Source organism: Rhagoletis pomonella, unplaced genomic scaffold (assembly GCF_013731165.1).
Source record: "Rhagoletis pomonella isolate Grant_MI unplaced genomic scaffold, Rhpom_1.0 Rhpom_scaffold_00004, whole genome shotgun sequence".
Taxonomy (NCBI): Eukaryota; Metazoa; Arthropoda; class Insecta; order Diptera; family Tephritidae; genus Rhagoletis; species Rhagoletis pomonella.
Genome location: NW_023458558.1, coordinates 7,834,818 through 7,851,885, shown reverse-complemented (window position 1 = coordinate 7,851,885; position 17,068 = coordinate 7,834,818). Strand labels below are relative to the sequence as shown.

General features: G+C 35.0%; 1 protein-coding gene across 3 annotated transcripts; it reads right to left on the bottom strand.

Annotated features, from left to right (window-relative positions):
• Positions 1 to 288: 288 nt before the first annotated feature.
• On the bottom strand, positions 289 to 12,565 carry LOC118736912 (leucine-rich repeat-containing protein 40). 3 transcript variants are annotated; one of them, XM_036467047.1, is made up of 10 exons: positions 10,596 to 10,770; positions 10,205 to 10,392; positions 9,616 to 9,819; positions 8,176 to 8,299; positions 7,884 to 8,056; positions 5,448 to 5,899; positions 4,831 to 4,974; positions 1,422 to 1,610; positions 1,133 to 1,324; positions 289 to 1,062 (listed from the first exon to the last, which is right to left on the bottom strand). In XM_036467047.1, exons 1-10 carry the CDS (start codon positions 10,720 to 10,722, stop codon positions 957 to 959), a joined length of 1,899 nt encoding a protein of 632 aa, XP_036322940.1. In that variant the 5' UTR covers positions 10,723 to 10,770; the 3' UTR covers positions 289 to 956. The 3 variants fall into 3 exon arrangements, with proteins under 3 accessions (XP_036322940.1, XP_036322938.1, XP_036322939.1); XM_036467046.1 differs by lacking the exons at positions 289 to 1,062; positions 1,133 to 1,324; positions 1,422 to 1,610; positions 10,596 to 10,770 and adding exons at positions 5,041 to 5,320; positions 12,000 to 12,565 and having other exon boundaries at positions 4,897 to 4,974; XM_036467045.1 differs by lacking the exons at positions 289 to 1,062; positions 1,133 to 1,324; positions 1,422 to 1,610; positions 10,596 to 10,770 and adding an exon at positions 12,000 to 12,565 and having other exon boundaries at positions 4,882 to 5,320.
• Positions 12,566 to 17,068: the final 4,503 nt, after the last annotated feature.

The window sequence follows — 17,068 nt, the reverse complement described above, 5'->3', positions numbered from 1 at the left end:
GGTAAACCTCCAACTGTATTCTGCGATAAAAAACACTCTAGGTCCCTACCCTTTGTGTGACAACATCAAGGCGTATTTACGCCACAAATCGGAGAAGCTCCGCCAAGCATTAACGTTTGGTGTGAGCGCCAGTCTTATTATTTAAATATTATTTAACAAGTACTTTTAATATCTCTGTTCATTTTAATTTAAGTGGCGTTGCCCAACGGCAACACAATGCAGGTTGCATTGCCATCCATAATCGACCCATTCATTTTTAAATATTTTGTATGCAAATTAAATACATGCTTAGAAGCTTTATATGAAGGCTTTGGTTTTTATTAGTGTTTGGCATTACAGTTTTGAGTTTATATTTTAACATTTAAAAGCTATACTTAGATTAAAAGGGTACTTTCTGTTTTACACATTAAGTGCTAGCCATGTTTTATGCGAGTGCAAATTTCGTATATGTATTAAATTTTTACGGCACAAAAAATATATTTTCTAACAAAGTTTCCAGCTATGTGTGCACGGGCGCGTTCCGCATATTGCACATGATGACTAGTGTAATGAATTAGTAATTAATAAACAATATTTTTTTGCGCATAAATCACACTATACAAACAATGTTTGGTGCATAGATGAAACCTTTGCATTGCGAAAAAAATGTATTTTCTTTTTTTTAAGAGTACATCATCAAGTACATAGTATGTCTGTATGTATCCTGTAAAAGTATTGCATATTCTGTTCTCACAAATAAAATTCCCCAAAATAAAACAGCCCAACTGCTTTTGAAAACGTGATCTACGCCGATGCTCACGCATGCCAACAGCGGCTGAGTTAATTTCATAAAAAAATTAGCAATATCGAGCAAATCTCTCGCGACTATCAAAATTAACATTTTCCATTTTGTAACTAAAGATTTTCAAGCTACGCTCTACTCTAAAATGAAGAAAAAAGACTTCCGTACGTCGGCGCTAAGCCGGTATACGATCACGCAAATACGACATGATAGCATCCGTGCCTTTGACAAGTATTTGATGACGCGGTTGACGGAATGGATTACCAAGCAGCTCCAGAGTACTGCAAGCGAAACAATATAATTAGAAGAAAATATATACATATGCACATATGTAATTAGAAGACAACTTACACAATGTTTTTGAGATTACCAAGTACGGGTGGCACTTGTTCAATGTTGTTGTTACGTAAATCTAAGATGGTGAGCCGCTTCAAAGCGCCCAAGCCCTCCGGTGTGGCGTCGATATGCTTGATACGATTGTCGCTGGCTAAGAAAATTTCAAGATTTTGTGTTTGATAGAGACAGCTCGGTATATGGTCAAAGCTAAAATGCCAGAGGAAGGAATAATTTGATTATGTAACAGTGTGTGCATTAGAAATTAGTAAACACCTAAAGCCTAGTTCTTTGCTCAAGTACTTACCGATTATTACAAATGTTCAATTCTCGCAATGTGTTGAGCACACCCAGCTCGCTCGGAAGGTCAGAGAGTTGATTACACGATAAGTTGAGCAGAGTTAGCCGCGTGAATTGCGACAAAAATGTTGGCACTTTGGTTAATTGATTATTGGCGAAAACCAACTCGCTGGCACTGCCCTTGAGGAGTTGAAGTCTAGGATATATTAAAAAGGAGAGTAGATGAAAATGGTTAGTACTTAGAAACTCTTTACTTTCAGTTAAAAAATAGACAACATCGATAAGAGTTCGGTCGCTTAATTGCAACTAATTTCTTAAAAAAAAAAAACAATGAATTGTTTTCATTAAAGCATAGACCGGAAGTTTGTAGTAAATGCAACCCACAGTATTACTGCAAAGAATTAAACTCTTTACTTAAACTTTATTCATAAACCGCGTATAGTTCAAGGTTTCTGCGTTTAGCTGTGTTTACGCATGCTGGGCATTTCTATCAATTTTAGTTTACAAATACTGACTGATTTTTGCAATGATGCCGCAGTAATGCATTTACGAACTGACCCAAACTAAACACTTTTATCGGTTGCGTTGCGAATGCTAGGCACCCAACATGGGGGAAAACTACGGACGACGAACGTGGTGAGTCCTTAATTGACGCATCTAGGCCATTACTATATCATCACTCTCTGATTACCTTCAGTCCCCACTCCCTGCTTTGCTAAAATGGGGATCTCAGGCCTCAAAGACACATGACTAGACAAATCTTGGCAATTTTATGGTTCTTCTATACAGAACTCTGAAAACTCAGTCATGTTCATTGAATTCTAGCCACAAGAAACAACAACTTACTACATATATATCATATATATATATATATATATATATATATATAACATATAGTGTCCGTCGGCGACTCCTTAAATACATCAAGTCAAATTTCACTTTCCGGGATGTATCCAACTGCTTCAGATTCGAATGTGCTGGTTCTTCAAACAACAACGTGGTCGTGAGCAGGAAAAATATTCTCGAGACGAATTTACCCACCAGAAATTTTCACTGTGAAAGAATCGTTCAATGGACTTCTCTGCTCTACTACGTCAGCACGACATGCATCCGGACTAGTTCCGAAGGTTCAAAAACTACACCAAATCGTGTTCCGAACTTAATTTTTACAGCTGGTTAACCATCTGGTAGCCGAGACCTCAAATCGATTTGAATATAAATTATGGTCAGTTTTAGAAGCCATGGCTTGCATTACTCGACATCTAAGTGTTGAGTCTTTGATTCGCCCTCTTTTCCGAGCATTGGAAATTTTTCCATTGCATGGCGTGCGCACTGTAGGGACGCTAAAATGGTACAAGAAAACACCGAGACACGTAAACTTAATTTCGGGTCCCTACAAATAATAATGCCGCAAATCACATACGCTGAGGTAGTTTACAGCAAGCTTGATAGCAACTCGATGCGCAAGGTTGATATTTTGTTTAATAATGTAACCCGTTATTTGTATGGTCTCACAAAGTTCGAGCATATATCGCCGTGGAAGTGTACCCTCTTGGGTTATGAAATATCAGAGTATTTGAAAGTCCGAAACTGTGTTTTTCTATATAGACTGATTGCTATGGAATCTCCAGGTTACCTTATTAATAAGTTAGTATTTACTAGGTCTGTACGGGTAACAGATCTAATTGTCCCTCACTTTAGTACGTTAGCATCAGAGAGACTGTTCTTCGTCAACGCTATAGGTTTGTGGAACTCTATCCCTGCTGGTGTAAGAAGTAGTCTAAGCAGAAGCAACTTTAAGTAATCTATTTACGCACATTTTAAGAAATAATGTTTTGAATGGACTGGCCATCTATCTTTATCTATCAATCTTTATCAACATTCTTAATTTATTTTCTATCTATGTATGTTTTTATTTCTTATCGTATTCCTTAGTACTCTTAATCTTTATTGTTTAGGGATTATAATTATAATGTTAGTTTATTTATTTGTCCTTGTTTTTATTCTTAAGTTTGCAAATGTATGTATGTATGCTTTTCTCTTTGTCTATATTTAAATTAGCAATTTGTTGCGGTTATACATTTAATAAATGAAATGAAATGAAACATGGAAAATGTTATCTACTTATGGGACCGTAACGGTATTGCATTTTTTTCAAAAAAGTAAAAAAAATTACAGTTATTTTTTCACCGATATGTTTTCAGTCAAAAATAAAAAATACGAATTTACTTTTATTTTTTCTGTCAAATATAAAAGCTTAAACTTGAGTTTTACTTTTTCCGAAGATTACGTTCGAAAAGCATTTATGAAAATAGGCACCTATAGGGAGAAGCGCATTGATGTTGGTACGGACCTTATGGATTACTGAGAGACTAAAGAAATGTATATATCCCCGACTAAGAGATCTAGCATGTATTATACATCAAGTGCCAGCGACACAAGTCAGTGTAGGACGCGCGTTCTCAGCACTAAGCTTACTCTTAGAGATTTGCGATACCATTTGTCGGAGCAGAACTTGGCAGCTATATTAATTGTTAAATCAAATTCAACTTAATTCATCAGCTAATAGGAATATGTAACCCAATGCCAGACGAAAGAAATTTAAGATTTAAGTTTGAAAATACTTTCGAAAATGGTTGCCATCTGTTTGAAATGTCGAATTTAGTTGACTTATGCACAATGAAAGCTTTAGTTGGAAAATAGTTTTGATTACGATTGCCACCTATTCGAAAATTTATATCTAACTATGTATATATATAATATGCAAATGCATTTTTTATGAAGGTCATCAGATTTGCACCGTTGTCTCGAATTTCAAAAAATGGGATGTCAAATTAAAGAGCTTGAGATGTGAAATAACGTTTTGTTTTTTGAAACTAGAACTTTTTTATTTGTGATTTAAAATACGCGAGAAATAACTATGCAGGACTTTTCTCTACTCGGAAACGGTTGGACGGATTTCGATTAAAATTTGGCACATGGATCACTTATAACTGTAACTAAAGTTTGAAGTATTTTTTAAATTGTTACATTAAATTTTGGCGTTTTAATGTCACGCGGGTTCGTTAGTTCATATTTACATATATGGGTATTAGAGAATTAACTTTTTTGAGTACCTTTATTTTATTCATCTGAAATATCTACTTTTAATACTATAAATTTTAATTAGAAAATATAACGTCCGTCCGTTTACCCATCCTTTGATTTGGGCTTTTATGGAACAAAAAACAAAGACCTCTTTTTCTAAAGAATCAAAAACTCGCTCACAGGCCTTTTCGATGTTTTAATGCTAATTTAAATTATTCAAATTTTTCATCGAGGAAAAAATTCTTCTCTAAGCTTTTCTACTAGTAGATATGTCCATATATACATATGTACATATATAGTAAATTGATCTACAGTTGAGTAATACTTACGCGTCAGGTAACTTTTCCAAACGATTTTTGGAGAGATCTACACAGCTGACGTGCTCTTCTGCGGCCGTTTGAAACACCTCATCAGGCACTGTAGTTAGGTACTGCATTGTCACATTCAATGTGTGTGTGTTTCTCATCTTATATCTGAAATTTCAAGCACGAGTCGATTATGTTTGTACATATTAACCAGCCAAGAGGTAATTAAAGAACATTTTGCGAATAAATACTGTAGCCGCCACGACCGTGCGGATCTTGATACGGCATTGGCTGTTCATATATTGGATAATGCGGATCATTGGCAGATGTAAATGGGCCATAGCAGTTATTGAAAGCGAAATTTGGATTTACAAATTTGGATATATCCATTTTCATATATTGATAGCTATTATAATTGAATGCGCATTGCTGCATTGAATGCATCGTATGGGTTTGTTCTTGAGTTCCGCTCGGTTGATCCAAATTCACATTTGCATAAATGGATGTATAAAGTCTATATGGGAAAGGAGGGGGTTGGGCACACTCAGTCACACATACACACACAAAAAAAAGATGCACAAAACACAAGCCACTGAAGATAACACTACACTAAATACATAATAAGTAAATCAGAAACTCACTTATCAGGAAATATTGTATCTTCATCACAACCGCCAGGCGGACGTCGCGGGCTATTTAAACCGTCTGCACCCATTGTAGCTGAATTGGTAGATATAAATGATGCTGCCGAGGATGTCGCTGATACGGAAGCTGTGTCGCCTTGATGCAAGCGTTGTTGCTTCTCGGCAGCGGCGCGCGCACGTTCACGCAAAGTTCGCAGAATACGCGTTGTACCGCACTGTAGTATATCGCGTCGGATTGACTTGATCGGATTGCCGTCGATTTGCAAATTAACCAAATGCGCCAATGAAGCCAACGACAATGGCAGATTGCTAATGGAATTGTTGGTAAAGTCGAGCCGAATAAGATTTTTCAGAAGCGAAATTTCCTCTGGGATTTTCGTAATTTTGTTGTCGCGCAAATCGAGAATTTTCAAATGTGGCAAGTTTGAGCAAAAACTCTCTGGTAGTTTCTATAAAAAGAAAAGTATGTTTAAATTGAAAATTATAATACAGTAAGTAGATAGTTGGGTGCTGAACGAAAGAACTCAGAGAAGAGTCCAGGGGACTACTCTATATTGCGATTAGAAACGCTAATCATTCGTATTCGAATACTTGGCACTATGAATTTATTTTATAGATTTTCACAGCCATATATGAATAGTAGTAGTAGCCTAATTTAAGGTGCTACGAATTTCTATAGTTAACTGTGATACATTCACATGCCTATTCTGCTGCCGCACATTTTGTAATCAGAAAATTTTGTTACCAAACATTGACAGCACTTCTTGTAGCCGCAATGCCAGGTACCTTTGTAACATTTAATTTATTCAGCAATTAAGTTTTGTAGAAATCTGGTGTTGCACACATCACGGGGCAATATTTTGCTACCTGCCTTTGAGATGGTAACAAAATTTTTTGGATGCAAGAGTGCGCAGGGTGCGAAAAGGGTTTAAAATTGGCAGGAACTTTATTTACCGATCGCAAAATTTTTATTACTAATGCAGAATAGGCCTGTAAATATCAACACATAATTAAACTTTTGAGGCAGTGAGGTTTATTGAAAAGTTGTACGGTTTCTTATGCATGCGAAGCATAATGCTAGGAAAACTTACAAGTAATAAAAGTCAAGATCGAAAAATCAAAAATGATGATTTTCAGAAGAAATAAGGAAAAGGTTGGCAATGATGAAATGTGTCTCTTTAATGGGGAAGTAGGAGAAAGTTGCTCATGAGTACTCCTACCTAGGTGTAACAATGACTCCGAAAACGGTATTTGGCCAGCGTTACAGAAAGTGTAAAGGTGTTGGTGTTGGAAATGGAAGGTTTCTTTGATCGTATGCAGAGCTATCCAAGGCTATGCAGCGCAGGTTTGGGGCGGAAAATAATTTAGTTGAGGAACAATTTGCGGCCGTGCGTAGCTTCTAGACGCTCTGGAAGCGCATAATCATTAATTGCGTATAGATAGGGCAAAGAAGACCAACAGGACGTACAACAGATTAAGCCATGGCGTATGAGCAACATCATTAAAAATCATTACGCGTTTTCCTTTGACAATTCACTTTTTTGTATTTATACATGGATCTTCTACGTTAGTACCATTATTTTCTTTTTGTAAAAGAAAAGGCTTTAATACGAATGAAAAAAAAACACAAAAAATCAATTCTGTGTTTGTATGGAAAAGTAGCTTATGGCGAAGGGCCGGCTTTAGTATAATGCGGCATTCATTCCCTTATTCTTTAAACGGCAAGGAATTTGTTGATAAGACTTACTTAATAAGAATATTGATTTGCTAGTATCAGAACTATTTCTTGCACGTTTATTTGCCAAACGTCGTTCAACGTGTGCAAAGAAATTGAAGATTCCTGAGTTTTGCACAACGTTTAGAGATTTTATTTCTATGTTTTTTGGTGTAAAATTAACTATATTTTTATAAAAAATTATCGAAAATAAATTAGAATAAAAAACTTTGCAAATATTGCGAAAAATTCACTGTGCCAATACTTCTGTTCGGCACTGTAAGCTACTTTTCCATACGAACACAGAACTGATTTTTTGTTTTTTTTTTTCATTTGTATTTTTAGTTTTTCCCTGTTAATATTTGTATTTTTTTCATAAGAATATCTTGGGAAAATTACCTGATCTTGAAAAACAGAATACAGATTCGTAATCTACGACTCAAAGTTAAGTTTACTTGTTTCGGTGTTTTTTTGTCATCTCAAATACATATGTATGCGTTGCTCGCTACAGTGTTATTAGAGTACCAAAAAGATTTTAGTACTGTCAGTCATTTTTAATTTTTTCCAATAATTTATAGTTATTAAAAAAAAAATTTTTGTAAAACTATTACATTGCTATTTCATTGAAGAAATAAAGAATCCTGCAACTACTACTACTGAACTGATTTCATAGCAAAAGTTTTAAGCATAAACAGTTTCTAAAACTAAAGTTTGCTTACCGCAATTAAATTATTGGCAGCATATAACTCCTGCAGATTCTGACTGCCCTCAAAGTTCGGTAGTTGTGTTATATCATTATGCTGTAGGTATAAACACAATAATTTACGTAGACTGCCCATATCCTCGGGTAGAGAAATCAAGTCATTATGATTCAGGTCCAATTTTTGTAACGCTTTAGTATAGTAAAAGTAATTATACATTTGTTATTTACAACCTTTATTAGTATACATATGTATATGCATATGTGGAGAAATTGAAAGAAGAATTTATTTTGTTAAACAATCAACTTACATCGCATATTGACCAGATCTGAAGGCAGTTCTTTTATGTGGTTATATGAGAGTAAAAGCTCAGATACGCGCACTAGAAAACCAATACCATTGGGCAGCGCCGTAAGTGAATTATGTGAAGCATCCTTTTAGTGGAAAAAAATTATACACCATAAACCGTAAGCCGAAGCGTTTTATATTAGTAATTATTAATGCTTAAAGTGATTTAATTGCATATATAGGTATATATGTATATATATTAAATTCATAGTAAATATATAAAATGTACATATAAATGTATAGTAGGTATGTGGGTATATTTATTGATTTCAGTTTTATAAAAAGTATAAAAAATTGTTATGAATGAACTGTTCAATGAATTGCATTAATTTAAAATCACACTTCTTAGTTTAAATGAACTTAATTTAAATAATTAGTATAAGTATAATTGTTGATAAGAAAAGTTATTAGGTCAAAATTATTGTTTTCAGAATATTTGATATTTTTAGATCCAAGTAATGTCACAACATTTTTATATTTTCACCTATGCGTAATCGTTATAACAGCGTGCGACAAAAACCAAACAATTTCAAGGCACGCGAAAAAATCCATATACTTGCAAAACTAGGGAACTAATATAGTAAAACCGTGTTTTTAGTTTTTTTCTCTGACGTCAGGTTTTTCTTTTAAAGGACTTTGAAATTTTAAGGCTTTGATTCATTAAAAATACTAAAACAAATCAGTGCAATGTAGAATAAGTACGTGAAAGCGAAAATTATGTAGACAAAAAATCTTTTTTTTTTTTGTTCAGAAGGAGGAGTAGGTATTGAAAGTGCCATTGCCATTATTTTTTTTATCCTAAACTAATAAAGAAGGGCGCAATTGGAGGATATATTATTTTCAAAATAACTAGTGGGAATTTCCAAGGATATTCGGCGATAAAATTTTAAAAGGACATTTTAAATATCTGTTTATTCTTGTTCACTAAAAAATTTTAATTTGTTAAATTTTACAGAATTTTCATTCCTTTCGTTACCTACACTAAATTTTTAAAATAATTTTTTAGAGTTAATCATATTCTTGAAATTCCAAAGTCCTCTTTTGAAGAAAATCCAGACGTTGGAGAGAAAAAACTAAAAACGCAATTTTACTTTTTGGTCCCTAGTTACGCAGGCACATTGGTTTTTTTGTGTGTGCAAAGTTGACCGTTGCACGGTTTAATGATATCTACAATGTCTTTGTGCGTATCTGTATATTAATATGGGTACTAAAAAAAAATGAGTACGACTACAATTAGTGTTATTTATAATCAATGTAGATTAATAATATATTTCGATTTGCGTATAATTTTTTGAATACACTTGTACACGTGTTTACTGCAGTTCAACTGTATACACGCGTATATACGGTTGTGGTAAAATAATTATATGTATGTTAAGTGGTTAATTAATTCGTTACATACCAAATACTCCAACATGTGCAAATCACTTAGACTGGGATGTAGTTCTTCAAATTCATTGTACGATATGTTCAAGTAACGCAACTCAGGTAACGAATAAAAATCAACAGGCAACTCCCTCAACTTGTTTCGACTTAGATTTACACGTACTAGCTTCTCCAACCTACAAATTTCTCTGGGAAGACTGGTGAGTAAGTTGTCGTGAAGCTGCATAAAAATATATATAAAAAATTCGGTGTTAGTAGATATTTTAAAAATAACTGTATACAAATATGAGACACAAATATGAAGGGACATTGTTAAATAAGTAAGCTTTCAAACAGGGCAGGAGATATGTTATTACAAATGAATTTGTACCTTAAAAAAGACCATTTTCAGTAAGATATAACAATAAAAAAAATTAAAGTTAAGTTTTTAACTTTTTAGGGTTTCTAGTGTTTCTTTTTTTCTCGGACTTTTCGTAATTTTTTTTGGGATATATTCAGACTTTTTGCAATCCTTAGTGCTTTTTCAGGATTTATCGGTTGTTTTTGGAAACATTTTGGAATCTTTTGTGTCTTTTAGGAATTTTTGTGAACATTAACATACTTACCGTCAATGTGGTTAAGGTATCGAGATTTTCTATTTTCGGCGACAAATGCGTCAGGGCATTAGAACTTAAGTCTAAATTCGTTAGAGGCATTTGATTCCACCAAGCATCTTCTTCCTTGACTGTTAGCTGCTCTAGCGAGGTTGGCAAATCTTTATCAATGTCATTTATTTGGTAAATTTGATCAGGCACTATAATGTTGAAATCATAAGTTTTTCATTAAATATGTATGTATGTATTTAAATTTTTCTTGAGTTAAATAAATACAAAAAGCACATAAAAGACACAATCAACTCAATTATCACATAGTAATATAAAAGATATATGTATTATTTGATTGTTGTTTTATTTTAAACACGAAACATTTAGCATTTAGTTCAATAAATCAATTTACGCTCTATCGGCAAAGGTGCCACGACTTTCTGTTCGATTTCATCTTCTGTTTCTTGCTCGCTGGTCGAGGAAGCCATGCGATATTCGCGTATGTGATAGTATAAGCGCCGATGCGCTGGACCACACATACAAAATGATGTGAGCTTTTTGCGCGACTGCTTTAAGGACGCAATTTTGAAGGATTATTTTTGTTAAGTTGGACTTCGAAAAATTATTTCTTGACAGGATGCACTTAAAACTGGCCAATCAGCCACAAAATATGCAACCTCGCGCTTAAACAGATAATTCTTAACTGTGTCAATGCATTGTGAATTTTGCATTAATGTTAATTTTTTGCAAGAAAATTTACATTCATATATGTCTAAAACTAAGCAGAACAATTGTGATGGTTAGCTGAGCATGAAATTTGCTTTTACCATAAATGGGTTATATTATTTACAACACAGTCTTAGGTGATGTAATGTGATACTTTGCAGTTTTAAATAAAAAAATATAAATATATGCATATATTTACATATATCAAGTTATCGTATATGTAGACATATCTATGTATGTATGTATGCGTGTATGTAGTATGTAGAGCTAATCAATTCCTCTTGTAAATTCACTGTCAAGTTCAATGAAATAAATGCATTCAAAAGCAAATTCATACATGCTCGTTGTACTCATTGCACTTGGTAGCCCAATTTGGTAAGTTGTTGATGTCAGCATACGCCGCAGACAAGTAACAGTTGACACAAATAGCTTCAAAGCATAAAGTTTACAATTATGGCGAGCTGCTCAAAAGAGGACAATAAGTAATGCTAAATCGCGCAATTAAACAGGAAGTTTGTGTATCAAAATGGATTTGTGTAAGACGGCATAAAATGGTTTATTTGGACATTTTAGAAATACACTTTTTAGGCTAATTATATATTTTCTATTAAATATTTGTTGTTTCGCGAAACAAATATACATACATACATATGTGTGTACTTACTTCTAAAACTTTTTTCACCTTTATGCAATTTAGTACACTCCAGAGCAAACAGATATAATTTTCTTGTACAAAAATAATTAGATTATGCCTGTGTGCTTATCTGCCTTGTAAGTGTAATATTTTTATTATATTGCTTATGCGAACTATTGATAGCATATAGGTGTTATTCTCTACTAAATATTTTACACTCAAATTCAGACAGACCATAAATATCAACTAGCAAATGACCTTTGTAAGAATACACGTCCGGCACATAGAACTTACAACCGGTTGAGAAAAACTCACTGGTGTGTACTACTTACTGGCAAACATGGTGACGCATACAGTAACATTCTTAAGGACGAGTTATTGATTTTCAGTTTGCTTTGTGTTGTTGTGCAAATTTAAAGAAATGCGGACATGAGTTGAATCGGTTTGAATACTAACCTGTGGTTAAGCCTTTGCCGCTCAGCTGCAATGCCCCTGTTTTGCGTGCCTGTTTGACTAGATATGGTGGTAACGCATTTTCATCTTCCGCTTTTTCCCTTTTATGAAAAAGTGGGTTCAATTGACCGAGCCTTGAATGCACACGATGAATTCGAGACGAAGAATTATTAATGGAGTGTATCGAATTGGTAGTGGATGTGGTAGCACTAACGCCAGTACCACCAGTGCGTCTATCGTTGTTCATTTCGTTTAAATATTGTGCAGAGTTGTAACAGCTGCTTGAAGGCGCTGTATCGATATTTTGATCCAAGGAGCGCCAGGACGTCGTCGGTAATTGTAAGTTGTTAAAGCTGCCGGTTAGATAGTTTGTCTCGTTGCCTAGGTTGTGGCAGAAATCAAACAGTGCATCGTTGGCATTGCCATTGCAGTTGTTGGCTTCTGAGAAGCGGTTTTGCTGTTGCGACCAGTTGCCAGCGCTCAAATGTCCAAAATTAAAGTAGTTTTCTTGGCTAAGACAGAGATAATAAGATGGATAATTGCAACAACTACTGGAACGAAACGAAACATTAGATGATGTGTTCTAAAATTTCAGAACTTAATCAATGCAAACTAATCCTACAATAACAATTATATAGAAAAATTAAATTACTACGTCAGATGAGCAATGCCGCAGTGCGTTAAATGCCCCCTACAGCGACGATTCAACTTACACAGCCTGATAACGACTGAGGCGTTTTGTAATTATTCATTTATTGTATTGATTCTTTTAACTGTTTGTTTTTGCTTTTATCTGTATACTTTATTTTTGTGATGGTTTTATCGACAATTTATCGCGCAATGCAATTAACTTCTTTATTTTTATTTCAGCTTTCGACTGCCAGCAGTGAACAGCTGACTCTGCAGCTGATGTTTACGAAAAAGGCGAAACAATTGCTGAGAAAATATGACGATTAAAGAGACATCTAGCGGGTAAAATGATTTTAAGTGAATTTAACAGTTCTCAGAATGTTATGTTAACAGTGGCTGCTAACTGTTTTTTTAATTTTAAAATAATAAATAACAAAATATAAAAAAAAGACAAATCGAAAGTCTACTTTCCCGTGTAAACCAGAAAGTCCTCGTTTGCATATTTGCAGAAATCACAAATCATGCAAATCCTTTTCGAGAAATAAGTTCAACTTGCTCGTGCTGCACTAGCAATTTTAATTTTTGCTGCAAGTGCTGTCAAACTAATCAAGTGTTGCCGTGTGACGCGTTTTTTGGCGAATTTGTAAAAAAATATAAAAAAATGTTAAATAAACTATGAAAAATATGTGTAATTAATTCATTGTACTTATATGGAGTATTTAAGTATTGCATTATATATTTTGTGACTGTTTTTTGCACATTTTAGCAGATTTAGCAAATTTTTCAGGTTATTAATTTGTTATAAGCATAAAAATGCTTGGTAACATAATTGAAAGTGGGCTTGTCTGCATTCACCGTGTAAAGCCCTGTATGCAGCTCTCAAGAAAACGGTCAAGAAAAAATTGCCATTATTTCGCGTGTGTGTTCAAGGAATTTTGACATTTTTGTTACCTCACAGCCTGCTTCCTCACTCTTTCCTCAAGAAATAATGGAACGGTCATATATTTCTGTTGCAAACCTGGGTTGCCTTGTGCTCTTTTTTCACAAAAAACTTTAGAAATCCGTAGTAGGAAGCGTAGTAAATTTCTTAAGAACTGCGTACTGCCTTAAGGAAATTTGACTCAAGAAAATTTCTTAGCCATTTCATTAAACAGCAAAAAGTAGTATCGGAGAGTTCGATTTTCAGAAATAAAAAGTGCTTTCGAATGTCACTTATGTACATGCAAGGTGTAACTGCTCCTGCAATCTCTTTTGATTTTGACTGACTTTTGAAAAGGGCTTGCACTTGCCACGTCTAACAGCGACTTTATGAATGGGAAGCTCCTCTAGACTCTTTACCGTTGACCGAACTTTTCTCGGATACCACTTTATATGAATTTACCTTGCAGATATGTACATATGTAGGGCTTACATGTGCACCACTGATGTATAAATTACATTCGGATTGGAAACATAAAGGGTAGAAAAAGCTAAGGTTAGGGATTCCAATAATTTAGTCTTTCTTCGCTTTTGCTTAAAATGCTGAAGGAATCCCAAAAAGCGGCACTTCACTGTGGGTGCCATTCCTGACATCGATGATGGAATTTGCACCTCCTTGCTATGCGACAGAACTCGTGACAGTGTCAAGATTTTGAACTTGATTTCAGAACAGAAGCTATCGGGGAAGTATGAATTTGAGCAACGAATGAAGAAAGCATCAATGGCTTTCACTGCTGCAGGGAGAAATTGCTAATTTCCTGGCTCATGTGTGTATTCTTGAAGGCTTTTACTTTATCCCTCCTAATAGGGATCTCAATTGGGGTCAGCAATTAACTCGTTTTCCATTGAAATCCACTCTATTAGCAAACCAGGGCAGTGGTTGGAAAGAATCAATGGCGAACTTTTAAAGGAAGGGTCGAAGCATGAAGGAAACAGGGAGTCATCCATCTTCTCTGAAATTTTCAAGGAAGATTTAGGTAGCTGCCATTAACGAAGAGGCCAATTGGCTGTTCAAATTTGTGACGTATACTCTTCTTCTTTTTCTTCTTTATTGGCGCTGTAACCACTTAAACGATTTTTGCTGATTTTAACAGATCACGCCAGTTGTTTCTCTTCTGTGCCTACTGGTGGCAATTGGAAATGCCAATTGAAGCCAAGCCCTTCTCCACATGATCCTTACAACTCAGTGGAGGCCTTCCTCTTCCTCTGTTGCCAGCATTACGACCGGCGTTGAATACTATCAGAGCTGGAGCGTTTATGTCCATCCAAACGACCTGACCATGCCAACGTAGCCGCTGTATTTTAATTCGCCGCACTATGTCTATATAGTTAAAAAGCTCATAAAGCTCATCGTTCCTCGTCTGCGGTATTAGCCATCGCCAAAACCCAAATGCCCGTAAATCTTTTGCAGAATCTTTCTCTCGAATACTCCAAGAGCTGCGCCGTATACCACTACAGGCATTTTTATAGCCTTATGCTGTATCACGAACGATAGGCAACACGAAGGCTCCGTCTGCAGACGACAACGTCTCTGATTGCGATTTTATTACTCTATCGGTCGTCTTCGTCTTGCTTTTCATATTCAACGTTGCATTGGTCTCGGTTGCGTTTAAACCGGCTAGAATGATGTTACCGGACTAATTTTTAAAGCATTCCTCTGCAGACGAATCGTTCGTGATACAGCATAACGTCGGTGATACTGCAAAACCTTCTAGGTCACCTATTACCTTTGGTGCTTAATTGATCTCTTATCTGTATCTGATCGCTTCTGGCAATCGTTCATCTTCATCAGCCAAAGGTAGACAGTTTTTTCATTCGTTTATTAGGATGCAACGATTTGCAGATGCATTCTGGTCCGAGTAAAAATCCATCTAAGGGTATCACCGACGATAAGGCTGTTAGTGACTTATGGAGTGTGATTTTTGCGCGACGAGAGAATACTTTGTTTCTCAATTGCCTACTCAGTCCAAAGTAGTACTTGTTGGCAAGAGCTATTCTTCGTTGGATTAACGCTGGTTTCCAAGCAAACAATATTATCTACTTGTGACGTGGCTGCCAAGACGCTTACGCTTTGCTGGGGCAACGCTCGCAAGTGCGTTCGCAAGTGCGCTCCAAGCGCTCATAAAATAGATGCTTTGATGTTTCGTCCTTCTCTTTCGTCGGGGTTTTATTGTCATATCTAATTTTAGATAAATATTCAATGAAGGGCAATTTAAGTTGCACGTGCACGTGCTGCGCTACTTTTACTTATTATTACCTTCATACGCCTTTAAACATATCTACATACATACACACATACATATGTATGTACATAAGATAATAATAAATGAAAATACAGACAATGAGTGCATTGGGCTCACGTGTGGCATTGATATCGGCAGAGCTTTGATCGATTAAGCAATAGAGTTAACTTATAAAGTTGTCAATATCAATAATACACAAATATTTACATACATATGTATGTACATATTCCCAAGCTAAAGCCAAATATATACTACATACATAAATGCAAATTCAGTATGCAAATATGTATATGTCAAATAAAAACATTATTGAGGTCCGAATTGTGTGGAAATAGCCGGCATATAGCAATAAAAAAGTTTATATCTCACAATTTCGAAGCCTCACGCTTTATTTATTTTTTTTTTAAACAGTTTCAACCTTTATGAATGAAGCGAAGGCAGCATTGATCGCAACTTCATACTTAATTTTCGGATAACCCTCTGTGTACATGTGCTTATTTTAGCAAATTCATTACCAATAATAATTGATAGCTGAGTGGGATTAGCTGCACTCATCTATAGCAAATTGTCATCAATTAAAATCAATTGTATCGCTTTGCTCCACATACCGAGCTGTTTTTGCCTTTCAAGTCAGTGACCTAGCCGGTTATGTTTGTGAGTTCGTGAATTTTAGTCTATGCAGATATGACTATGCATATATGCATGTATGTACATATGTATGTAACTTTATTTATTTACGTATGCAGAACTCAATTCGATTACTTCGATAATGAACCAAAGTCAAGCAATTACGTAAGCGCGTGTCTACGAGCCTAGTGATAGTGGAGTTTAAAATAAATGCGTGCACTAGGGCGTATGAGTAATTTTTTATAGCTACCTCATGTATGAATCTGAACTGAAGGGACACGCCGAAATATTTTTTACGTACTGAGTTGAATAGTGAATGAATTCTTTATTCTCTTATTGTCAGGGACCCTTATAATGGCCTACAGAAAGTTTTAAATGATTGATTGAAAGAATGTTTGATTGGTAAAGGAGCGAAGTTGGCGCCTAAGTGGGGAAGTAATGATGAAATAAATAAATTTAGGTACAGTATATCTATTATTTCCTTAACATATGTAAGTACTTCAACGATTTACTAAAAATCTATAAAAAAGGCTAAATAAAAAAGCGCAGTAGGCAGGAATAGGCACTAAAAATCGCATAAAGACAAAAAAAAAA